General features: G+C 46.9%; 1 protein-coding gene across 1 annotated transcript in view; it reads left to right on the forward strand.

The window, feature by feature from the left end:
* Positions 1–26,830, forward strand: part of adgrd1 (adhesion G protein-coupled receptor D1) — a 273,919-nt gene that overhangs the window by 133,863 nt on the left and 113,226 nt on the right. The window contains exons 17-18 of the mRNA XM_080208783.1: positions 17,128–17,231; positions 23,838–23,949. Coding sequence (XP_080064909.1) covers positions 17,128–17,231; positions 23,838–23,949 — 216 coding nt within the window. The remainder of the gene's footprint in view (positions 1–17,127; positions 17,232–23,837; positions 23,950–26,830) is intronic.

The raw sequence follows: 26,830 nt of genomic DNA on the forward strand, positions 1-26,830 counted from the left end.
TCCCTATCTCTGTAACCTCCTCCAGCCCCTACACCCCTCCCTATCTCTGTAACCCCCTCCAGCCCCTAAAACCCTCCTTTCTTTGTAACCTCCTCTAGCCCCTACTTTCCCTCCCTATCCCTGTAACCTCCTCCAGCCTCTACACTCCCTCCCTCTCTATCTCTGTAACCTCCTTCAACTCCTACACCCCTCCCTATCTCTGTAACCACCTCCAGCTCCTATAATTCTCCTTATCTCTGTAACCTCCTTCAGCCCCATACTCCTCCCTATCTCTGCATTCTCTTCCAGCCCCTCCACCCCTCCTTATTTCTGTAACCTCCTCCAAATCCTACATCCCTCCCTATCTCTGTAACCTCCTCCATCAGGGTAGAATATAAAATATTTAAAGGGCGGAGAGATTTTATTTCACACACAGTTGTTGGAAGCAGAATCCTGAACCAATTCCTTGCCAAGAGAATCAGTTCATTGTTTGGAAAAGAGAAATATTAAAAAGGCACAGGGAGCGCACAGCGGGATGGAGTCTGTTGTGGCTCAGTGCATAGCACTCGCACCTTGAAGTCAGGAGGTTTGTGTGTTCAAGTCCCCCTCCAGAGACTTGAACACTTAGCCTAGGGTTGAGGCTGGTATTAAAGAGTGTGGGGGAAAGTGGGATTAGACTGGGTGGGGTGTTAACGGTATTAGTTAGTGGAATTCTCATCCCCAGGAATCAGTGTAGGGTCATTGAGTGTATTTGAGGCAGAGTTAGATTTTTGATTGCCAAGCATTTTGGGAGGGCAGACGGCAAAGTGGAGTTGAGACCACAAACAGATCAGGGGGTGACACAGTTGTTAGCACTGCTCCGTCACAGTCCCAGGGGATGGGTTCAATTTCCAGCTTGGGTCACTGTCTGTGTGGAGTCTGAATATTCTCCTCCTCCTCCTCCTCTGCGCACCCCCCCGTGTCTGCTTGGGTTTCCCCCGGGTGCTCTGGTTTCCTCCCACAGTCTGAAAGACATGCTGGTTAGGGTGCATTGTTCTTGCTAATTTCTCCCTCAGTGTAACCCGAACAGGCACCAGAGTGTGGCAACTAGGGGATTTTCACAGTAACTTCATTGCAGTGTTAATGTAAGCCCAGCTTTGACAAAGGATCATCTGGACTCGAAACATCAGCTCTTTTCTCTCCTCACAGATACTGACTGAGATTTTCCAGCATTTTCTCTGTTGGTTAATCTAAGCCTACTTGTGACTAATAAATAAACTTTAACTTTTAAACTACAACTTAACTTTAAGCTGTGATTTTACTGAGTGGCAGAGCAGGATAGAGGGGCCGAGGGACCTGCTGCTAAATCCCAAGTTCATATTTATGATTCATTGAGTCACAAAGAGCAGAATGTCACATTTCACCCTCTCAAAATAAAATGAAAATCTCACACAGACCTTTTTATACGAGGGAGAGTGAGGGAGGAAACAAAATAAAAAGGAAGAGTTGTGTGAGAAAGAAAGGGAGGGGACTTGAAGGAGTCAGTGTGGGGGAGATCTCTTTACAGGACATAAAATATACTGTAGCAGCATCTGGAGTTCAAAATACCTGATTAAACAACTGGTTTATTCCAGTTTGACTATATATGTGTATATGGCTATTTATGTATGTGTGGGTAAGTATATATTGTATACACACACACTTACACACACATACATAAATAACCACATGGGGGTGCTACTACACTCTTCCCTCCTCAATGAAAATGTTACACAATGTTCAAATTCGGGACAATTTATATACATTTCTTGTTTCTCATTCATTTACAAACCCAACTCAATCTCTGGTTCCTAAACCTAAGAGGATACCCAAACTTCCAGAACCAGGAGGAGGATCCTCTGGACCTGAGTCTGAGGAGAAGTTTCTACAATGACCACTGAATGTTTCTGTTTTTTCAGTTGAATTTTCCACTTCTTCAAACATTTCTATCTGACTCTTGGATGTGATCGAGGTTCAGGCACAACTTGTGTTGGGGTAACTATTGGGGTAACAATAACTCATATCCCAACTCTCCAACTCATCACACTTGACTGATTCTTCCCAATTTCCTTCTTCTCTGTAAACCTCTGAAGGTAAAACAGGATCTATATATACAAACCTAACCTTTGCACTACCAAGCATCTTGACCAGATACATGTAAGGACTATATCTTTCCACAACGCTTTCTGGTAAACAATTTGATTTGATTTATTATAGTCACATATATTAGTATACAGTGAAAAGTATTGCTTCTTGCACATTATACAGATGAAGGATACCATTCATAGAGAAGGAAATGAGAGAGTGCAGAATGTAGTGTTGCAGTCATAGCCAAGGTGTAGAGAAAGATCAACTTAATGCAAGGTAGGTCCATTCAAGTCTGACAGCAGCAGGGAAGAAGTTGTTCTTGAGTTAGTTGGTACGTGACCTCAGAATTTTGTATCTTTTTCCTTGTGGAAGAAGGTGGAAAAGAGAATGTCAGGGGTGCGTGGGGTCCTTAAATATGCTGGCTGCTTTGCCAAAACATTGGGAAGTGTAGACAGTCAATGGATGGGAGGCTGGTTTGAGTGGTTGACTAGGCTTTATTCAGAAGGTGATGATCCTTCACCTTGATCCTCTGATTCAACTTTAGACTTCTTTCCCTCGCTCTATCACCATTCCGACTCTCTTTCTGTCTGGATTATTCCTCTACCACTGCCTGAGCTAAATGTGGCTTCAGTAATGAAAGCCATATTCTAACTGTCCTCTAGAAAACAATTCAGTTGGCATTGTGCCAGTATTAGTCTGAGATCTATTACAGTGGATAAACAAAAGATATTAACAGTTTGAGTTTCAATGGCACCTTATGTTTGTTTGAATTTGTATTGAGCATTTGTTTAGTAAGAACAGGCCTAACAATTTGCTCTATGTGCTCTGCTGCTCCATTCATAGCCCAATGGAATTCCAGTCGGCTTAATCCCATTCATTCTCGTAAACTTGAAAATTCTTTTGAATAAGACTGGAGCCCATTGTCAGACACAACATTCAGGGTGGCAATCGGCGGGGAGAGGGGGGCAATCGGCTGGGGAGGTGATCGGGGGGGGGGAGGGGCAATCTGCTGGCATTTGGAGGGGTCAATGTCCAGGATGGGGCTAACAGATCTCCCAATACACCGTATCCTGGGAGATCAGGGCGCCTGTGCAATAGCGCTCCTGGAACTCAGCAGCCAACCTCATGGCGGGCTGAGACTCCACCCCCCCTACTGGCGAGATTCACATTATGGCCTTTGTATTGCACAGTGACCTAAATGAACATGATTTAAACTCACTGGAAAAACAGGGAAGAAAACCTTCTGTATTTTTGAGAAAATTCTGCCCATAGAGTTTTACAGCGCGGTTTGTTTTGGTTTCCCAAACTCTGTGGATTAATTGTGGATCTGTGCAAGGTTTTTGCTGAGCAGTGAACATTCTTGTTTACGAATCACGTACAAGTTTCTGTGAGTTCTCTTCCTCTGTACTGACGTTTAGTAGTCAACTGCCCCTTGACCTTCTGTTATCATAGAATCCCCACAGTGCAGATGGAGGCCATTCAGCCCATCAAGTCTGCCTGAACACAATCCCACCCAGACCCTATTCCCCTAACCCCTCATGTTTACCCTGCTAATCCCCTGACATTTGGGTTAATTTAGCATGGCCAATTACCCTAACCTGCACATCTTTGGACTGTGGGAGGAAACAAGAGCACTTGGAGGAAACCCAGGCAGATACAGGGAGATTCCGCACAGGCAGTGACCTGGGGCTGGAATAGAACCCGGGTCCCTGGCGCTGTGAGGCAGCAGTGCTAACCCACTGTGTCACCGTGCCCCCGGGAATCGAACCCGGGTCCCTGGCGCTGTGAGGCAGCAGTGCTAACCACTGTGCCACCCTTGAATGCCTTCTGGATCATGGAGTTGTATGATTGACGGTGGAAGGAATTCTGACTTTTGCCTTTCTTCTGTGTATGAAAGAACTGAAAGTCCTGTTCCAGTGTTTAATGTAAAGTTTGTTTTTTGGCCATTGAAAATAAGGGGCCCGATTTTTACCATTGTGTTGTGCCGTTTTTGGGCATAAAAACTTGGTAAAGTTGGGTGCGGGTACAGTAGTGCGATCCGCACCCGCCTCGACATTGGTCCCAACAGACGCGACGACCGTTTAAATGCATTTAATATTGACCTAATGAGCTGCACACCCAATTTTACTGGCACTTCCCCCTTTACTATCGCGCTCCCTCATCCAGAATCAGTGTGAAACAGACAAGCTCCACAAAAAGTCCATTTCGGGCGCTCCAGTTCGTGAGGAGGGAAGTGCTGAGCGTCTGATGGCTCTCGGCCTGAGATCAGTTGGTGGGGAGTGGGGTCCGCCGCCACTCTGCCTGAGATCGGGGTGGGGGGGGGGGGCCCTCGATCGGTCTGGGTGGTGGGAGTGTGGCGGGATAAGGGGGTCAGTAATGTTAGTGGGGTGGGGCAGTGTCTGTGGGGGCCGGGGAGGTGGGGGGAGGTATGATCTGGGAGTGGTGTGGCAGGGGACCAGCATTCCAGAATTTCTTTCTTGCGTGCGTGCAGTCAGAGGCGTCGATCGGAGCTGCAGGATTTCGGGTGTTAAACCCCGACCACAGGCTTCTGCAGCGCGATTCGGAATTGCTGATATTTCTTTGGGTAGAGCGCGTACGGGGGCACCTGAGAACGGGTGTATTTTACCGTTTCGATTCTAAGTGTTGGGTGGACTTGAAACTGGGAGTGTTTCAGATCCGACTTTTAGACCGATTGGGGGGGGGCCTCCCCCCCCTTCACCCCCACCGATCTCAGGCAGAGTGGCAGCGGACCCATCTCCCCACCAACACCCACCCCCCCACCCCCCCCACCTCACTGATCTCAAGCAGAGAGCTATCGGACGCTCAGCACTTACCTTCTCTCTAACCGGTACGTCCGGATTGGAATTTTTTGGAGTGTGTCTGTTTCGTGTTGAATCCGGACGGGGGAATGTGGTGGTGGAGGGGGAAGTGCCGGTAAAGTTGGGTGTGCGTTCCACTAAGTCAATTTAAATTAAATCAACTGCATTTAAGTGGCCACCCGCACGGTCCCAATCGTGGCCTTGGTAAAGGGGAAAACGGCGTGGACGCGGACACAGATCGCGCTACTGGTTTTGCGTCTGACTTTACCAAGTTTTTGCACCTGAAAATGGGCGCGAAGCAAAGGTAGAATCAGGCCCTAAGATTGGATCTGAAACATTCCTAGTTTCAAGTCCACCCAGCACCAAAAATCAAAATGTTAAAGTAGGCCCCAATGTCTACGCTTTGATGATTTTCCTTTTAAGGGTGAAATATGTGTCAAAGGCTTTTAGAACGTCATCATTTGTTTGTGTCTTTTTGCTCATGCCCCACTTGACCGTATCACCATCTGCCCTACAGCCTGTGGTGTGGAGAAGGAGACTGACTGGTTCCTCTCTAACCTTCACCTGGCTCTGTACCTGGTGCACCTAAAATGCCAATTCTGCCTTCTCAGCTTGATCTGGCCTTCCTGGTGGAAGCACTCGGGGAAGATTTCCTCCAAGGCTTTTTCCTCACACTGTCTTTTCTTTAAGTGGTGTTGGCATTCTGCCCAAGCTGCCTTCGTCCTGCACTCATTTCTCTCGCAGCCTTCTCCAGTTGCTGGGCTCTTGCAGTCTAGTTTTTGCATTTTCCACTATCACCATCCCTTATCATCATTGCCGAACATTCTAATAATTATTTTAAATAATAAAGCCAAGAAGTCCCTTGTGGGAGTGGTGTACAGGCTCCCTAATTGTAACTAAATTAGGAGAGAGTAGATAAGAAGCGATAATGGGAGCTTGTCAGTGATAATCACCGGGAATTTTAATCTTCACATAGATTAGGAAAATCAAATAAAAGCAAATTACTGTGGGTGCTGGAAGCTGAAACCAAAAGAGAAAATGCTGGAAAATCTCAGCAGGTCTGGCAGCATCTGTAAGGAGAGGAAAGAGCTGACAGTTTGAGTCCAGGTGACCCTTTGCCAAAGCCTTTCCAGACCTGCTGAGATTTTCCAGCATTTTCTTTTTCGACTCGAAAAATCAGGATGGCAAAAGCAGCAAAGTTCATGGAATGTTTCAGGATAGTTGCTCGGAACAGCACATTCCGGAGCCAACCAGAGAGCAGGCCATAATAGACCTAGTATTGTGCAATGCGATAAGATTAATTAATTGATAACCTCATAGATGGCAGTGATCATAATATGGTTGAACTTTGCATTCAGTTTGAGGGAGAGAAGAGTGGGTCCCAGGCAAGTATTTTAAACTTAAATAAGGGCCATTATGAGGTCTTAAAAGTGGAGCTAGCTAATATAAACTGACAAAGGGACAAATCAATTGAGGCTCAGTGACGGATATTTAAAGAGATAGGTCAGGATACACAGAATAGACAAATTACAATGAGGTGGAGATGCCAGCATTGGATTGGGGTGGACACAGTAAGAGGTCTCACAACACCAGGTTAAAGTCCAACAGGTTTATTTGGAATTACGAGCTTTTGGAGCTCTGCTCCTTCATCATCTGAGGAAGGAGCAGCACTATGACAGCTCGTGATTCTAAATAAACCTATTGGACTTTAACCTGGTGTTGTGAGACTTCTTACATTACAATGAGAAAGAAAAACTCTGAGGGGAAGTCCCATCATCGTTGGTGAACTAAAAATATTAAAGATAGTATTAAATTTAAAGAGAAAGTATAGGGGTGATTCTCCCAGCCTGCAGCTCTGTGTCAGATATCAGCGTGGAGTTGATTTAAATATTTAAATTTATATTTCCATCCTATTACCGAGCCTGGGCCTGATGTCTCTGGGTCCGATAGTGTCTCCCTGTCCCACCAGGAGTGGTTCACTCCACTGGGGTTTCCAACGGTTTCCAACTAATGAGGAGTTGGCAGCCTGACCCCACAGGAGGGAACGTTGAGGCCCCCCCCCCCCCTCCCCAGGATGTTGGGGTAAAGGGGAGGGAGTGCCTCCTGGGCAGCAGCAGCCTGGTCCCCTGGTACTGCCTCAGGGGCAAAGTGGCATTGCCCAGGGTGCATCTTGGCACTGCCCGCCTGGACACAGGCAGTGCCAAGGGGACAGACTGGGGCCTACTGGGACATGGGATCTGGGGGTGATTGGTGGGGGTGGTGGATCCCGCTGACGATCTGCCAACAGATCGCTGCGAGCGGGAGGGAAGGGGGTGATTGGGACTGGCCATCTGAGTGGCGGCGGGGGGAGGGGGGGTGGTGGTGGGGGCTTGGGACAGCTGGGGAGAGGGTCGGGAAGATTGGAGTTGCCTGGGTGGGGACGTTGGGTCTTGCCGTGAGATTCTGGGAGGCCAGCGATTGCGGGGGTTTTGGGGGGGGATGCGGGTTGAAGGGGCAGCGATGCAGGATCGCGAGGCTAGCCAGCAATCGGGAGGCTGGCAGTGCGGGGCCACTGTGCACGCGCCGATCTCAGCTCTGACAGATCAGCGTACGTGCAATGGTCCATTCAGCCGTATGGTGCTGGTCTCTCCAGCAGGAATAGGCTCCGTCCCCTGACTTTCAGGGGGAATCCCGCTCGGGCTGTCTGTGATGCCCAGAGTGAGGGAGACTCAATCTGAAAATCAGCCAGAGTTGCTCCAGTTCTCACATGAATTAGAATTTTTTTGGGAGGATCCCCCCCTGATGTATTTGAGCAAAGACAAGTAGCAGGTCAGAGGATTGGAAAAAATATAAAGAGCAGCAAAGAATGACAAAAAGATTGATAAGGAGGGAAATACTACAGAGAAAACTAGCTAATAATACAAAGATGGATAGTGAGAGTTTCTGTAGTCACAAAGTGAGTATTGATCTGATGGAAAGTGCATTTGGGGAATTGGCAATGGAAAGCAAGGCAATGGTGGAAGCATTAAACACATACTTTACATCTGCCTTCACTAAGGGTTTCACTTCCAAGGATACCTGTCCTATCGGAGTGACCGGCAGATGGGCAAAGGGAGGGGGGCTTGCATTGTTAGTAAAGAATGAAGTTAATTCGATAGCAAATAGTGACCTAAGATCAGAACGTTTAGAATCTCTGGGTAGAGTTAAGAAATCGCAAAGGTAAAAAGACCCTGATGGGAGTACCCTGATGTACAGGCCCCATAGCAGTAATCAGGATGTGGGGCACAAAATAAATCAGGAGATAGAAAAGGCATATAAAAAAGGCAATATTACAATAATCATGGGGGATTTCAATATAAGAACATAAGAAATAGGAGCAGGAGTTGGCCATCTAGCCCCTCGAGTCTGCCCCGCCATTCAGTAAAATCATTGCTGATCTGAAAATGGTTCAGTTCCACGTACCCGCCTGCTCCCCATAACCCTTAAGTCCCTTATCGATCAGAAATCTATCTATCCGTGACTTAAATATATTCAACGAGGTAGCCTCCACCACTTCAATGGGCAGAGAATTCCAGAGATTCACTACCCTCTGAGAGAAGAAGTTCCTTCTCAATTCTGTTCTAAACTGCTCCCCCCCTTATTTTGAGGCTGTGCCCTCTAGTTCTTGTTTCCTCTCTAAGTGGAAAGAATCTCTCCATCTCTACCCTATCTAGCCCCTTCATTATCTTGTAGGTCTCTGTAAGATCCCCCCTCAGCCTCCTAAACTCCAATGAGTACAGGCCCAGTCTACTCAATCTCTCCTCATCTTCGGTATTTCTGCACTCCCTCCAAGGCCAATATATCCTTTCGCAAATAAGGGGACCAAAATTGCACATAATATGCAGGTGGACTAGGAAAATCAGGTAGGTAACGAATCCCAAGAAAAAGAATTTGTGGAACATCGGAGTATTTTAGAGCAGTTTGTGACAGAGCCTACTAGAGAACAGGCAATTCTGGATTTGGTGATGTGTAATGAGGCTGACTCGGTTAGGGAGCTTAGGGTGAAGGAAACCTTAGGGAGCAGTGACCACAATATGATAGAATTTACCCTGCAGTTTGAGAGGGAGAAGCTGGAATCAGATATAACGATATTACAATTAAACAAAGGGTCACTACAAAGACATGGGGAGGAGCTGGCCAGGGTTGATTGGAAAGGGGGCCTAGCTGGGAAGATAGTGGAACAGCAACGGCAGGAGGTTTTGAGTTAGACTCTGAAGGCACAACAGAAATTCATCCCAAGGAGGAGGAAACATGCTAAGGGGGGGGGACGATGGAAGTCGAGGACCGCATAAAAGCAAAAGGAAAAGCATACAAAGTGGTGAGGATTGGTGGGAAGCCAGAGGATTGGGAAGTCTTTCTAAAAGCGAGCAGAGGCCAATTGAAAAAGCAATATGAGGGGAGAATATGAAATATGAGTGTAAGCTAGCTAGTAATAAAAAAGAAGTGAGGAAGAGCTTTTTTCAATATATAAAAGTAATCCAGCATCTTTGTGTCGTCTGCAAGCTTACTGATCACACCAGCTACATCTTCTTCCAAATCATTTCTATATATCACAAACAGCTGAGGTCCCAGTACAGAGCCCTGCGGAACACCACTAGTCACAGACCTCCAACCAGAAAAAGACCCCTCCACTGCTACCCTCTGTCTTCTATGGCCAAGCCAGTTCTCCACCCATCTCACTAGCTCTCCTTTTATCCCGTGAGATTTAACCTTTTGCACCAGCCTGCCATGAGGGACCTTGTCAAACACTTTACTAAAATCCATATAGACGACATCCCCGGCCCTTTCCTCGTCAATTGTTTTTGTCACCTCCTCAAAAAACTCAACCAAATGTGCGAGGCATGACCTCCCTCGTACAAAACCATGCTGTCTATCGCTAATGAGATTATTCTGTTCTAAATGTGCATACATCCTATCTTTAATAGGATATAATAATCTTATTGAAACTTGCAGGATACTGTGAGGCCTGGTTAGAATGGATGTGGAGAGGGTGTTTCCATTAGTAGGAAAAATTAGAACCAGAGGGCATAACCTCAGGGTAAAGGGACGATCCTTTAAAACAGAGATGAGGAGGAATTTCTTCAGCCAGAGAGTGGGGAATCTGTGGAACTCTTTGCCACAGAAGGCTGTGGAGGTCAGGTCATTGAGTGTCTTTAAGACAGAGATGGAGAGGTTCTTGATCAATAAAGGGATCAAGGGTTATGGGGATGAGAAAAATATCAGCCATGATTGAATGGTGGAGCAGACTCGATGGGCCGAGTGGCCTAATTCTGCTCCTATGTCTTATGGTCTTAGGATACAAGTAACACATTCCAGAAATTGCTACAAATCAGGAAGTGGGAGGAACCCAGGAAAATTGCAGTCACCGGGGGAGTGGTCATTGAGTCATAGAGGTTTACAGCATGGAAACAGGCCCTTCGGCCCGAATTGTCCATGCCGCCTTTTTTTTGAAAACCTCTAAGCCAATCCCAGTTGCCCGCATTTGGCCCATATCCCCCTAAAACCATCATAACCATGTAACTGTCTAAATGCTTTTTAAAAGATAAAACTGTACCCACCTCTACTACTACCTCTGGCAGCTTGTTCCAGACACTCACCACTCTCTGTGTGAAAAAAATTGCCCCCCTGGAAACTTTTGTATCTCTCCCCTCTCACCTTAAACCTTTGCCCTCTAGTTTTAGACTCCCCTACCTTTGGGAAAAGATATTGACTATCTACCTTGTCTATGCCCCTCATTATTTTATAGACCTCCATAAGATCACCCCTCAGCCTCCTACGCTCCAGAGAAGAAAGTCCCAGTCTATCCAGCCTCTCCTTATAACTCAATCCATCAAGTCCCAGTAGCATCCTAGTAAGTCTTTCCTGCACTCAGTGGTACTGAACAAATTGCTGATTCTATGGCTGACAAATCGCCAGGTCCAGATGAACTTCACCCTGAGGTCTTGACAAAAGTGCTTTGTGAGATAGTTGACGCATTGGTTTTAATTTTCCAAAATTCTCTCGATTCAGGGAAGGTTTCACTAGCTTGGAAGACAGTGAATGTAACTCCTTTATTCAAAAAGGGAGGGAGACAGAAAGCAGGAAACTGCAGGCCCAGTTATCCTAACATCTGTCACAGGGAAACTATTAGAAGGCATTACTAAAGATGTTATAACAGGGCAGTTGCATGAATTCAAGGCAGTCAGGCAAAGTCAACATGGTTTTGTGACAGGGAAATCACGTTTCACCAATTTATTGGATTTGTTTGAAGGAAACACACATGCTGTAAATAAAGGGGAACCAGGGGATGTACTGATTTTTAGAAGGCATTTGATAAGGTGCCACATCAAAGGCTATTGTGGAAAATAAAAGCTCATGGTGAAAGAGATAACATACTGGCATGGATAGAAGATTGGCTGGCTAACAGGAAACAGAGAGAGGAATGTTCCTATCCTGCGCTCCACGGGAACCCTCCCTGTTCTGGGAACATACAAAGGTCTGTTGACGTTGGGTGGGATTTTCCGGTTTTGGGACGAGTGCGACTGGAAAATCCCGCCCAGAGAGCCGGCATAAATGGTTCTTTTTCTGGAGGCAGGATGTGACAGGTGGTGTGGGACAGGGATCAGTGCTGGGGCCTCAACATTTCACAATTTATATAAATGAGATGGATGAAGGTACTGGTTGCTAAAATTGCTGGCGTCACAAAAATAAACAAGAAAGTAAATTGTCAAGAGGACGTGTGGAGGTTACAAGGGGACATGGATAGGTTAAGTGAGTGAGCAAAGGTCTGGCAAATGGAATAATGTGGGCAAATGTGAAATTGTCCACCTTGACAGGAATAATAAAAAAGAAGGATATTATCTAAACGGTGAGAGATTGCAGAGTTCTGAGGTGCAGAGGGATCATAGAAACCCTGCAGTGCAGAAGGAGGCCATTCAGCCCATTGAGTCTGTACCGACCACAATCCCACCCAGGCCCTACCCCCATATCTCTACATATTATACCCACTAATCTACGCATCTCAGGACACTAAGGGGCAATATCTTAGCATGGCCAATCAACCTAACCCGCACACCTTTGGACTGTGGGAGGAAACCAGACCACCCGGAGGAAACCCACGCAGACACGAGGAGAATGTGCAAACTCCACACAGACAGTGACCCGAGCTGGGAATCGAACCCAGGTCCCTGGAGCTGTGAAGCAGCAGTGCTAACCACTGTGCTACCGTGCCGCCCTGGTATAGTAGCACTGTGGGTGGATCTGGGTGTCCCAGTGCATGAATCACAAAAGGCTAGCACGCAGGTACAGCAAGTAATTAGGAAGGCTAATAGAATGTTGTTTATTGTGAGGGGAATTGATTACAAAAGTAAGGAGGTTATACTTCAGTAACAAAGTTAGAAGCAGCTCAGAGAGGGTTTACCAGACTAAAACCAGAAATGGGAGGGCTGACTTATGAAGAAAGCTTTGGAGAGATTAGATTTGTATTTACTGGAGTTTAGAAGAGTAAGAGGCAACTTGGTTGAAATCTTTTGGATCCTAAGGGGTGTTGACAGGGTGGGTGCGGAGACGATGCTTCCTCTTGTGGGAGAATATAGAACTAGTGGTTACTGTTTGAAAGGGGTCACTCGTTTAAGATGGAGATGGTTTTTTTTTGTGAGAAGGTTGTGAGTTTCTGGAACTCCCTTCCTTAAAAGACAGAGTCATTAACTGCTTTATGGCAGAGTTGAATAGATTCTTGATTGACAAGAGGGGGAAGGTTATTGGGGGGTGGGCAGGAATGTGGGGTTGAGGTTACAATCAGATCAGTCATGATTGTACAGAATGGTGGCGCAGTCTCGAGGGGGCCGAGCGGCCTCCTCCTGTTCCTAATTTGTCTGTTTGTACGTACAGTGCAAAGCTTAGCACCGGGCTCCACGTATCATAATCATTGTGGAATCAAGAGTCAGTTTCCATCTCTTTGATAAAGTATCGGTAATCCGAGATCACAAATACACTTCAAAACCTGGATTCGCAAAGGCAACACATTTAACATGTATTTGATATGTTTATCCACGGTCCACTAATGAAAAGCAGATTGGGAAGACACAGCCTGGCTTCACACAGTGTTGATGCTGGCACTGGTCTGAGCTGATGGCAGATTTTTATGTGATGTTGAAATGATAACAATTATTTCCTTCAGCTTTGCTTAAATGTTCAAATTTTACTGAAATCCGGGGGGTGGCGATTCTGAGGTGCAGCACCCAGAATGCCCTGGAAATACCACTAGTTTAGTCAGAGTTCAAACCTTTTGTCCAAAAGCATTGGCTTAACTCCAAATACAAACCCCTGTCTGCCCGCCTTGGGGTAGTCAAACATACACCAGCTGTGTTTAATTATCTTCGAGAGGCGGGCACTCACTGGGGTTTCATTTGAGTAGAGATAAAACCCTCCAAAAACAGGTCAGATAAAGACTCAAAACAGGAGCATAGCCTGAGACTCATAGAACCATAGAATCCCTTTAGCGCAGGAGCAGGCCATTTGGTCTATCGAATCTGTGCTGACTCTCTGACAGAGCATCTTACCCAGGTCCTCTCTCCGTAACCCCACATATTTACCTCACTATTCCCCTAGACACGCTGGGACACTAAGGGGCAATTTAGCATGGCCAATCAATCTAAGGTGCAAATCTTTGGGCACTGCCCTTGACCGGGGGTCAGGAGCATGGCAGAGCAGGAGGGTGCCAGGTTGGCACTGCCAGGGGCTGGGGCCAAAGGCAAGACAGCAATGGGGGAAGGGAGACTTCCGACAAACTTTAATGAGGGGGAGGGGGTTCCTTTCTGTTAACGTTAAGGCAGCAAAAACACAACGTTTTCCCCCTACTTCTTTTGGCAAAGTGTCAGATGATCTGGAGAGAGAGTCTGGCCAGGGAGAAACACATCGGTTTCCAATCAGAGCCTGACACAATGAGGTGGGATTCTCCAATCCTGTGTCGCTGCAGTGCCAGAGTGAGAATGGAGAATTTGGCACCCGGCTAAATCTCCGTTCACTGCAGCGGGGCTGGAGAATCCCAGCCGGGGGGGGTGAGGTCAGACAATCCCGCCGTTCTTGGGGATGATTTCTTGCACAGTCTCAGGGTAAGGCCATTTACGGCTGAGGTGAGGGGAAACGTCTTCGTTCAGGGGATTGTGAATCTTTGATACTCTGTACCCCAGAGAGATGTCCAGTTATCGAGCACAATCGAGATTGAGAGCGATGAACTGTTAGACACCAGTGAAATTCAGGGACTGGGGAGGAAGGTGGAGTTGATGTGGAAGATTAACTGAGTTTGTTTTGAATGACAAAGCAGGTTTGAGGGGCCTAATGGCCTACCCCTGCTCCTTTTGTCCCCATTACAAGTTGAGCCACATTGGAACCAGACAAAATAAAATCACAATACAACAGTCGAGGCCAATAGTTATGAAAGAGAACTTGTCCCTGAGCCACGGAAAGAGATGTTAGAGCAGATAACCAAACAATTGTTCAAAGAAGTTGGTTTTAATTAGCGTCTAAAAGGAGCAGAGAGAGAGAGAGAAGTAGGGAGACTGGGAGGATTCCAGAGCTGAAGGGTTGGCTGTCGATGGTGCAGAGATTAAAATCAGGTTTCATCAGAGATTCGAATCAGCGCAGTGCAGAGATCCTGGACAGTGTTAAAGAGGGTGAGGCCAAGGAGGGGATTGGAAATAAAGATGAGAATTTTAATGTTGAGGCGTTGCTGGATCAGGTGGTCAGTGAGCGCAGCAGGCGAAGGGTGAATGGGACTTGCTGTAAGTTAGGATAGAGACTTCAGCGTGGGTGAGATCAGGGGTACAGACGGTGCAAGGTCAGAGGTCAGCCAGGACAGCATTGGAATTGTCAATAATTACAACACCCCATCCACCCTTAAAACATTCTAAACATTCTAACCCTTAAAACATTCTAAGGTACCTCACAAGAGGTTACTGCAGAAGGTCAGAGGACATGGAGTTGGGGGTAGGGTGTTAGCGTGGATAGAGGATTGGTTGTCAAATAGGAGGCAGAGAGTGGGGGTCAATGGGTGCTATTCGGATTGGCGGTTGGTGACTAGTGGGGTGCCCCAGGGGTCGGTGCTGGGGCCTCAGCTATTTACCATTTATATAGATGATCTGGAGGAGGGAACCGAGTGTAGGGTGTCGAAATTTGCTGATGACACCAAGATTGGGGGAAAGGCAAATTGTGTGGAGGGTGTGGAGAGTCTGCAGAAGGATCTAGATAGGCTGGGCGAATGGGCCAGGAAATGGCAAATGGAATTTAATGTTGGCAAGTGTGAGGTGGTCCACTTTGGTAGGAAGAATGGTAGGAAGGACTATTACTTACGTGGCGAAAAACTGCAGCAGGCGACGGTGCAGAGGGACCTCGGGGTCCTTGTGCATGAGTCGCAAAAACCCAGCCTGCAGGTGCAGCAGGTGGTCAGGAAGGCGAATGGGATGCTGGCCTTCATAGCGAGGGGGATTGAATATAAAAGTAGGGAGGTCTTGCTGCAGCTGTATAGGGCATTGGTGAGGCCGCAGCTGGAGTACTGTGTGCAGTTTTGGGCGCCGCACCTGCGCAAGGATATTTTGGCCTTGGAGGGAGTGCAGAGGAGGTTTACTAGGCTGATACCGGAGTTGAGGGGGTTGAGCTATGAGGAGAGGCTGAATAAACTAGGCTTGTACTCGTTAGAGTTTAGAAGAATGAGGGGAGATCTCATTGAGACGTATAAGATGATGAATGGGATGGATAGGATAGAGGTGGAAAGACTCTTCCCGCTCAAAAAAGACAGTAGGACTAGGGGGCACAGCCTCAAGATAAAGGGGGGGCGGTTCAGAACGGAGTTGAGGAGGAACTTCTTCACTCAAAGGGTGGTGAATCTCTGGAATTCTCTGCCCGTTGAAGTGGTGGAGGCTGCCTCGCTAAATATTTTTAAGAAGCGGGTTGATGGGTTTTTGATAAGAGAGGGGATTAAGGGTTATGGGGAGAGGGCGGGAAAGTGGAACTGAGCCACGACAGATCAGCCATGATCTTATTGAATGGCGGGGCAGGCTCGAAGGGCCAGATGGCCTACTCCTGCTCCTATTTCTTATGTTCTTATGTTCTTATGTTCTTAAACTGCTTGAGAGGTGACACGGTGGCACAGTGGTTAGCACTGCTGCCCCACAGCGCCAGGGACCCAGGTTCGATTCCCGACTTGGGTCATTGTCTGTGTGGAGTTTGCTCGTTCTCCCCATGTCTGCGTGGGTTCTCTCCGGGTGCTCCAGTTTCCTCCCACAGTCTGAAAGACCTGCTGGTTAGGGTGCATTGACCCAAACAAACATTGGAGTGTGGTGACGAGGGGATTTTCACAGTAATTTAGTTACAGTGCTAATATAAACCTACTTGTGACACTAAGAATTAAACTAAACTGGAGCACTGTGTGTGCAGTTCTGGTCACCACACTATCGGAAGGATTTGATTGTACTGGACAGGGTGCAGAGGAGATTCACTAAGGTGCTGCCTGGACTGGAGTGTTTTAGTTATGAAGAGAGGCTGGTTAGGCTGGGATTGTTTTCCTTCGAGCAGAGAAGGCTGAGGGCAGAACCTGAGTGAGGTGTACAAAATTAGGAGGGACATAGGTTAGTTGGATAGGAAGAAATGCTTTCCCTAGTAGACAGGGGACAGAGATTTAAGGAAAAACTTTTTCATCCAGAGAATGGTGGGAATCTGGAACTCGCTGCCTGAAAGGGTGGTAGAGGCAGGACCCTCAAACAGTGCAGAAGGGGGGCCATTTGGTCCATTAAGTTTGTACCAGCTCTCCGAAAGAGTATCTTACCCAGTCCCTCTCCTCCAACCTGTCCCCTATAACACCACGCATTTAACATGGCCAGTCAACCTAACCTGCACATCTTTCAGACTGTGGAAGGAAACCAGAGCACCCGGAGGAAACCCATGCAGACACGGGGAGAATGTGCAGACTCCGCACAGACAGTGACCCAAGTCGGGAATCGAACCCGGGTCTCTGGCACTGTGAGACAGCAGTGCTAACCACTAATAATCTGTTTGATTCAATGACGAAGATTGAGGAGTCTTTACCCACCCAGGATATCGGACAGAACTCCCCTTTTTTGAAATAATAGAAAAAATGGTGTTTTCACAAAGCTCTCAGGAATGAGAAGGAATTGCAGAGATTTGTGTTTCTCTGAATTAAATTTTGTTCCATTTCTGTCTCCCTGAACAGCTGGAGCCGGTACACCAGGTGGCGCTCTCTGCTATCACATACATCGGCTGCTCGCTGTCCACTGTGTGTCTGGCCGTCACTCTCATCATATTCGCTGTCCTCTCGTGAGTACCTCGCTCCTCACTGACCCATTGACCCTCGCTGACCATCACTGACCCACTGGCCGTCACTGACCCACTGACCGTCACTGACCCACTGACCGTCACTGACCCACTGACCATCACTGACCCACTACACCACACCTCACTCGTCACTGACCCACTGACCGTCAATGACCCACTGACCATCACTGACCCACTACACCACACCTCACTCTTCGCTGACCCACTGACCATCACTGACCCACTACACCACACCTCACTCGTCACTGACCCACTGACCATCACTGACCCACTGACCATCACTGACCCACTACACCACACCTCATTCTTCACTGACCCTCGCTGACCGGCTGACCCTCACTGACCCACTGACTCTCGCTGACCCTCATTGAATCCCCCTGACTCTCACTGACCCTCACTGACCCTCACTGACCCACTGACCCTCGCTGACCCTCACTGACCTGCTATACCACACCTCACTCCCCACTGACCCTCACTGATTTATTACACGACTCAGGCTGTATTTTACAGCTGGAAATCTCGGTGGTTGCGACAAGCTGGTGAAATATTGGCAAAGTTTTCATCACTTTAGAAAAAGTTAAATTCAGTTAAATTTACTTCATCATTATTAAACAAAGCACTCACTCCCTCACTCACTCACTCACTCACTCACTCACTCACTCACTCACTTGCTCACTCACACACCCAACCCTCCCTCACTCACACGCACTCACACTCACTCACGCACACTCACGCATTCACTCAGTCACTCACTCATTCGCACTCACTCACTCATTCGCACTCACTCACTCATTCGCACTCACTCACACATTCACTCACTCACACATTCACTCACTCACTCACTCACATTCACTCACTCACTCACACTCTCACTCCTCACTCACTCACACACATTCACTCACTCTCACATACTCACTCACTCACTCATTCTCACTCACTCACTCGCTCGCTCTCACTCACTCGCTCGCTGTCACTCGCTCACTCACTCTCACACACTCACTCTCACACACTCACTCTCACACACTCACTCTCACGCTCACTCACACACACTCTCAATCACTCACTCACACACTCCCTCACTCACATACTCACTGACTCACACTCACTCACTCGGTCTCACTCACACACCCTCACGCCACTCACTCACTCTCATACTCACACTCTCTCACATTCAGTCTCACTCACACTTTCATCCTCACTTTCACTCACTCTCATTCACACTCTCATTCTCACTCACTCTCCAACTCTCTCTCACTCTCTCTCACACTCTCACTCTCACTCTCTCACTCTCTCACTCTCTCACTCTCTCACTCTTACTCTCACTCTCTCTCTCACACTCTTACTCTCACTCATTCTCACTCTCACTCTCTCACTCTCATATTCTCACTCTCACTTTCTCACAGTCTCACTCTCATTCTCACTCACTCGGTCTCTCACTCACTCAGACTCTCACTCTCTGTAACTCACTCTCACTCTCTCATTCATTCTCTCACTCTCACTCACTTTCACCTTCACTCTCTCTCACTCTCACTCACACTCTCTCTCACTCACTCACACTCACTCTCACTCACTCTCACGCACTCTCTCACTCTCTCACTCACACTCTCTCTCACTCTCTCACTCTCTCACTCACTGGGGTGAAGTCAGTGTGTGGATGTGAACGAGCTATCCTGTAATCCCTCTGTTAATATTATCACCGGTTGGAGTGAGTGTCAGGAATTCCTGTCATTGAGCTAACCCCAGTAATGAGTGATTTTGTTGGAGTTAGTCAGAACGTTATTAATGATAATTGATCAGTTTTAATAGAAATCATCTCCCAGAGCCAAGATCGATTTCTAAAACCCCACACTCATGAATCACCCTCTACCCTAACGTACGGTACAGCCTGTGTTGAGGAAACTGCTCCCCCTCTCAGTCATGTTTGTGGAGTCAGTCTGATATTTAATCAATTTATTAATCCTTAGTCACTTGTTTCTGTCAGACTCCTTTCCCAGTGCAATATCACCTGTCTCTCCTCCCAGCAGGGAATGTGGAGATTTAATTATCCTGCTTTCTTCTGTTCATTTCTATTTGTGCTGACTCTTGACCAGTTTATTAAGCTCCTCCATCTCATTTTATTTGTGTTTATGTCTGTTGTTTTATAGCTTTGGGATGATCCCTGTCTAGTTTCCAGTCCTCCTGGGTTTGATAACCTCGTGCTGAATGTTCTATTCTGCACCAGCCTGAATCCATCATCAGACCGTCTGCCTACTTTCCCCACACCCTCCGGGGCCCGACCGTCCCCACACTCTGATGTTGGATCAAAGACAATGCTTCCACTCCCATTTCCTCCTTTATAAATCTCACAATCTTTTTCTGGTTAATTGAGATCTCTCAGCACAGTTCCAGCCATTTGTCCGCAAACTTCTCTTGCAATAGCAGCACAGAAACAGTAAAATTAAAGAGCAAGGTTTACAGTGCGGCTCTGGCAGTCTATGGAGAGTGAAGTGTTAACGTCACGGGCACCAGATACTTATTTCTTATCCTTTCAGGGGTGTCGCTGGCTGGGCCAGCGTTCATTGTCCATCCCGAGTTACCCTTGAGAAGGTGGTAGTGAACTGCCTTTTACAATTACTGCAGTCCCTGTGGTGTGGGTATACCCACAGTGCTGTTGGGGAGGGAGTTCCACTGTTTTGACCCAGCGACAGTCAAGGAACAGTGATGTATTTCCAAGTCAGGATGGTGAGTGGCTTGAAGGGGAATCTCCAGGTTCTCAGCTATCTGCTGTCCTTGTCCTTCTAGGTGGAAGGTTGAGGGTTTGGAAGGTGCTGTTGAAGGAACCTTGGTGAGATGGTACAATGTCACATTATGAAGTAACTGTGATTGTGTAGGCAACAGAAGTATAATCTTGTGTAGAATTACTGAGATTAATATAAATCTGTAAATAAACAAACATGAAGTACAGATTGAAGTTGCTTTCTTAGAGAATGAGACAGTTCCCAAAGAAATTCCATCCCAGATGGAAGAACAGAGGAAAAGCTTACTGGACTAATTAGTGAGCTCTGGATATGTGAATTTAGTTAAATAAATCCGGAATAAGAATTCAGTCTTGTTAATTGTAACCATGGAGCTGTGGGATTGTTGTAAAAAACTCATCCGATTCACTAATGTCCCTTAGGGAAGGAAATCTGCCGTCCTTACCTGGTCTGGCCTACACGTGAATCCAGAGTTACAGCAATGTGTTTGACTCTCAACCGTCCTTTGAAAGATGTGCTGGCCTTGGAAAGGGTCCAGAGGAGCTTCACGAGAATGACCCCAGGAATGAAAGGCTTCTTGTGTTGAGGGCTTGGTGGAGTTTAGATGGATGAGGGGGGACTCACATTGAAACTTACAGAATGCTGAAAAGGTCTGGATAGAGTGGACATGGAGAAGAAGTTTCCATTAGTTGGGGAAACTGGGATCTGAGGGCACAGTTGCAGAGTAAAGGGACAACCCTTTAGAACAGAGATGAGGAGGAATTTCTTCAGCCAGAGAGTGGTGAATCTGTGGAACTCTTTGCCACAGAAGGCTGTGGAGGCCGGGTCATTGAGTGTCTTTAAGACAGGGATAGATAGGTTCTTGATTGGTAAGGGGATCAAAGGTGGGGGAATGGGGTTGAGAATCATATGAGCCATGATTGAATGGTGAAGCAGGTTTGATGGGCTGAATGGCCTAATTCTGCTCTTATAACTTATGGCCTCATGAAACAGCTGAGTGAGACACTAAAACAATTCATCGTCTCAAAGGTTATTAGAGACGAGGACTAAATATTAACCTGGTTAGCAACACTCCACCAATCAGTGTATGAAATAAAAGAAGAATTTCTCCTCTGTCATGCTGGTGAGATAATTGATGTGTTTAAGCTGATTAAAGGATTTGATATCATTGTACAATGGAGGCTATTGGTAAGAGGGGGGTGGGTAAGGGAAGCTCTCTCAAAGAGCTAACACAAGTGTGATGGGTTGAATGGTCTCCTTCAGTGCTGTCAGATTCTGTGCCTGAAAGGTTGTTCATTGGCCACCCGGAGGATTGTCAAACAATCTTTATTTTTCCATCTCTGACATTTTCCTCACAAATAAGCAAACACTGGCAGCATTATCCTGAGGATTAATCTGTAGTTGTACGGACAGCTCAGGACAATCTGGGACAATAACATTGCTTCCTATGATAAAATCTCCGAGCATCGACGTTAGGTTAATGGGGCTGGCAGAGGTTTAAATCCTGGATTTATTCAAACAAGGCTCAAACTGAAATACGGGCAGAAAATACTAGAAAACTCACAGCTGGTCAGTCAAAATCTGTAAAGAGAAAGACACTTTACCTATTGTCAGATGGAAGACTTTTTTTAAAATTCAGGAGATATGGACCAGTATTTATTACCCATCCCTAATTGCCCCTTGAGAAAGGGGTGGTGAGCTGCCTTCTTGAGCCTGCTGCAGTCCATGTGGTGTAGGTACACCCACAGTGCTGTTAGGGAGGGAGTTCCAGGATTTTGACCCAGCAACAGTGAAGGAACGGCCGATATATCGGCCAAGTCAGGATGGCGAGTGGACCTTGCGGCTGGTGGTGTTTCTGTGTGTCTGCTGCTCTTGTCTTTCTAGATGGTAGCCATGAGGTGGAGATGCCGGCGTTGGCCTGGGGTAAACACAGTAAGAAGTTTCACAACACCAGGTTAAAGTCCAACAGGTTTATTTGGAATCGTGAGCTTTCGGAGTTCTACTCCTTCCTCAGGTGAGTGGAGAGGAGGGTTCACAAACAGGGCATTTATAGACAGAGACGCAATTGCAAGATAATGGTTGGAATGTGAGTCTTTACAGGTAATCAAGTCTTTACAGGTACAGATAGTGTGAGTGGAGAGAGGGATAATCACATGTTTAACAGGTTATAAAGATGCCTGTAAACAGGTAAAGACTGTAAAGAATTGATTACCTGTAAAGACTCGCATTCTAACCATTACCGTACAATTGTGTTTGTGTCTATGTATGTTGTGTTTGTGAAACCAACTCTCCACTCACCTCACAAAGGGGCAGCGCTCCGAAAGCTTGTGATTCCAAATAAACTGTTGGACTTTAACCTGGTGTTGTGAGACATCTTACTGTTTTTCCAGATGGTAGTGGTCTTGGGTTTGGAAGGTGCTGCCTAGCGAGCCTTGGTAATCGCTGCAGTGTATCTTGTAGATGGTATACACTTGCTACTGTGTGTCGGTGGTGGAGGGAGAGGATATTTAAGGCAGTGGATGGAGTACCAATGATATTTGAAATATTAGTTGTCGTTTCTCTTCTTGGCTGGGGTGTGATCGACTATTTATATCGCAGACTTGCAATGTTTTTCTTTGCTTCTATTATCCCAATACTTCCCTGACAGTTTCTCATCCACTATCCACTGTAAGCTTGAACTCCTCCCAGGCTGTTACTCATGTCCTAGCTTGCAGCCATTACCCTTGTGCTCGCTAACGTACATTGGTTTTCCCTTCAGCAACCTCTCAATTTAAAATTCTCATCCTTGCTTCCAGATGGCTCCATGGTCTCGCACACCCTCTCTGTGGTCTCGCACACCCTCTCTGTGGTCTCGCACACCCTCTCTGTGGTCTCGCGCACCCTCTCTGTGGTCTCGCGCACCCTCTCTGTGGTCTCGCGCACCCTCTCTGTGGTCTCGCACACCCTCTCTGTGGTCTCGCACACCCTCTCTGTGGTCTCGCACACCCTCTCTGTGGTCTCGCACACCCTCTCTGTGGCCTTGCACACCCTCTCTGTGGCCTCGCACACCCTCTCTGTGGTCTCGCGCACCCTCTCTGTGGTCTCGCGCACCCTCTCTGTGGTCTCGCACACCCTCTCTGTGGCCTCGCACACCCTCTCTGTGGTCTCGCACACCCTCTCTGTGGCCTCGCACACCCTCTGCGTGGTCTCGCACACCCTCTCCATCCCTGTAACCTCCTCTAGTCCCACAATCCCCGTTAGATCGTGACACTTCTCCAATCCCTGCTGACTCCATATCCCTGATTTTGATCACATTGGGGGCAGTGTCTCTAAGCTCTGAAAGTCCTTCCCAACACCTCTCCAACTTGCTTTAGATAAAAGCAAAATACTGCAGATGCTGGAATCTAAAACAGAGAAATGCTGGAAAATGCCAGCTGATCTGAAGTATCTGTGTAGAGAGAATAGAGATGTAGGGAGGGCTGTATTCTCTCCACACAGATACGGCCAGACCTGTTGAGATTTTCCAGTATTTTCTGTTTTCTGTCTCTCTCTCTATTTCCTCCTGTGAGACGCTCGTTGAAATTCATCTCCTGCGCTCGGCTTTTAGTCGAATGTTCTAATTTGTTCGTGTGTGGATCAGTGTTAAATAGAGTTTCATAATCTCTCCCGGGAAGCGTATTGGGAAATACATCTTGTCACAATGGCTTTGGTCATGAAATATGGCGCTTGTCACAGCTGCAATCAGAGTGGCCAGCTGCCTGCTGTGTCTGCTGTCTGTCTATGGTATTGAGGGGGGGATTATGGAGTCAGTGTTGATATTGATTGAGTTTATTGTTGAATCAGCGTGTTTATTCCTGTGATATCTGTTGCCAAGGTCGGTGAGCACGATCCGTAACCAGCGCTACCACATTCACGCCAACCTCTCCTTCGCCATTCTCGTGGCTCAGATTCTCCTCCTGATCAGCTTCCGCTTTTTACCAAATACGGTAAGTGAGGGGGGCATTGTGGGTCAGGGGAATCGAAACCCATTTCCTGTTTGCAAACTTTACTTTTTATCCCATCCCTAGAAAGAACAAACAATCTGGACAGGTTTTCTTATTTCTCCATTTTACTGTTTTTGTTGTCCCTCTGGGTCCAGAGCTGAGTTTCTGAGTCCCTCTTCTCTGTGTTAACGAGAATGCCTGCCTCGGTCACACTACCTGACTCTGCCACCCCTCAGCCCATTTGCTGCTGAAACCTTCACCTGCGACCTGTTACCTGTGCATTCAACCAAATCAAATGTACTCCAGAACCCTGGCCTTGTGAGTACCCTTCATTTTAATCCCTCCACACTGCTGGGTCATGCTTGCAACTGCCTGTAGCCTATGTTCTGGAAAGCTGTCTGCCTCTGAATTTCTCTCCCTTCCTCTAAAACACTCCTTAAAACCCATTCCCTGGACTGAGCTTTTGATCATCTGGTTTAATAGCTCCTGAGGTGACCTGGCACAAAATTTTGTTTAGTTACACTCCTGTGCAGCTGCTTGGGTCATTTTGTTATGCTAAAAGTGTTACATAAATGCAAAGTGTTGTTATAATTTTTGTGCTAACGTTCACCATTATAAATTGCTATGTCAACATTTCCCAGTCAGTTTGGTCGTCACAATGTAGTTGCAGTTTCTGGCCAGTAGATGGCTCCACAGAGCAGGTTTCTGCTGCCATCTTGGGAAAGCTGACCTTTGACTGACCCCTGTTCAAGTGACTGCGCAACTCATTGGTTCATTCGTGGAAATATAATTGAATAAATAATCAACACGCAGAATTCAATTAAAACACAAGAAAGACAAATATTTCACGTACAATAACCCCTGGAGAAGTCGATCACGCTGAGTGAAATGTTTTAGGAGACTGGAATGTTTGACACATTCAATGCTTAAAGCATTCTTTTGCTACTGAAGTTGATTTTTTTTTTGTATTTTCAATGCTGGTGCTAAGCCTCCATAGTTTGGAAGCCAGTCTGTAAACCTCTCCCTCCTGCCCAACCCACAACATCAGAACAAAATGATTAGCTTTTTCTCTCTCAAGTTTTGCACTTTTGACATCTGCAAGTTCCTCTCTGAGCCTGACTCAGAAATATATTGGCTGTTCCTTCGCTGTCGATGGGTCAAAACTCATTGAACAACATTGAACGTAGAACAGTGCAGCTCAGGAACAGGCCCTTCTGCCCACGATGTTGTGCCGAACTTGACACCAAATTAAACAAATCCTTTTTGCCTGCCCTTCGTCCGTACCCCTCTATTCCTTGCATATTCATGTGCTTATCTAAAAGCACCTAAAATGCCCCTATCGCACCTGCCTGCACCACCACCCTGGTAATGCGTTCCAGACACCCACCACTCTCTGTGTAAAAAAACAAAACCTGCCCCTCACATCTCCTTTTGAACTTTTCCCCTGTCACCATTAGTGCGTGTCTCCTATGGTGGCACGGTGGTTAGCACTGCTGACTCACAGTGCCAGGGACCCGGGTTCGATTTCCAGCTTGGGTCTTGGCAGAGTCTCACTGTCTCCCCATGTCTGCGTGGGTTTCCTTCGGATGCTCCGGTTTCCTTCCACAGTCCCAAAGAGTTAGGGTGCATTGTCCGTGCTAAATTCTCCCTCAGTGTACCCGAACAGGCGCTGGAGTGTGGCGACGAGGGCATTTTCACAGTAACTTCATTGCAGCGTTAATGTAAGCCTTCTTGTGACACTAATGAATAAACTTTAAACTTTATTAGACATTTCAACTCTGGGAATAAGATTCTGATTGTCAATCCTATCTGTGGGCAGAATTTTACCAGCACGCACCGGCCCAAATTTGGAGTGGGTGAGGCTCACAGAACGGAATTCTCTTTTGGCCTTGGGCGGGATTTTACAAACCTTGGGTGGGCAAGGCAGTAAAATTCTGGACATGCCTCTCCCTCACTAACAGCACTGTGGGTGTACCTACACCTCCAGGACCTCAGCGATTCAAGAAGGCAGCTCACCACCTCGACTTCTCAAGGGGCAATTACGGATGGGCAATAAATGCTGGGTCTAGCCAGCGATACTCACATCTCAAGAAGGAACGAGGAAAGGACGTGTGATTTAAAGTGTGCCACTTGAAATGTGTCATCAGCAGATTGATTTTTCTAATACACTCCCAGAGGTTTTTACCCTCATCTGTTCAGTTCACCGTATCTGTGGTCTGTGGGTTGACGAGTGGGACCTCTTGGCCTGAAGACTAGTGCCAGGAATGTAGAGTCAGCTATTGGAGTGAATATCCTGGAGTAGAGCTGGCAGTGTGTGTTGTATTGCCCTGATTCAGGGTGCTAAGTGTGGGTATCAGGGGGTTTCGGGGCTGGCTGAGTGAAGTCGAACCAGATCTCGGAAGGGACAGTGAAGCTGATCCTGGGAAGGGAGGGTGAAAAGGCACTCGGAACCTTACCCCAGGTCATTGGATTTATTCAAACAAATTTCCAACAACCCGATCATTCCTTTACTCAGCCTTAAGCTACAGAAATTAGGGATATTAACAACAGCATTATTCTGTGCAGGATTTACCATTTATTAGCTCCAGAGATTGAAGTTCAATTTGTCTCTCGTAACAGTTATTAAAGTTCTATCAAAACTTACAAACACCGGACAAGAAAATGCCATCTGAAAATTATGTTTCACATTATAAATCTGCGCAGCTCTGTGGCGTGCTGGGAAGCGTGGTTAAATGAAACGTTTTATGATTACCAGATGTGTTTACGTGCCACATGGCAAATTATCACGCGTTCACTCAGCCCACCCCCCCTCACAGGGCAGTGCCACGTTAATGCCTGTCGCCTCCACCTCCAGTTCATTGACCCCAGTGCCACGGGTTAGGAC

This window comes from Carcharhinus amblyrhynchos, chromosome 20 (genome assembly GCF_965287045.1).
Source record: "Carcharhinus amblyrhynchos chromosome 20, sCarAmb.v2.hapA, whole genome shotgun sequence".
NCBI lineage: Eukaryota > Metazoa > Chordata > Chondrichthyes > Carcharhiniformes > Carcharhinidae > Carcharhinus > Carcharhinus amblyrhynchos.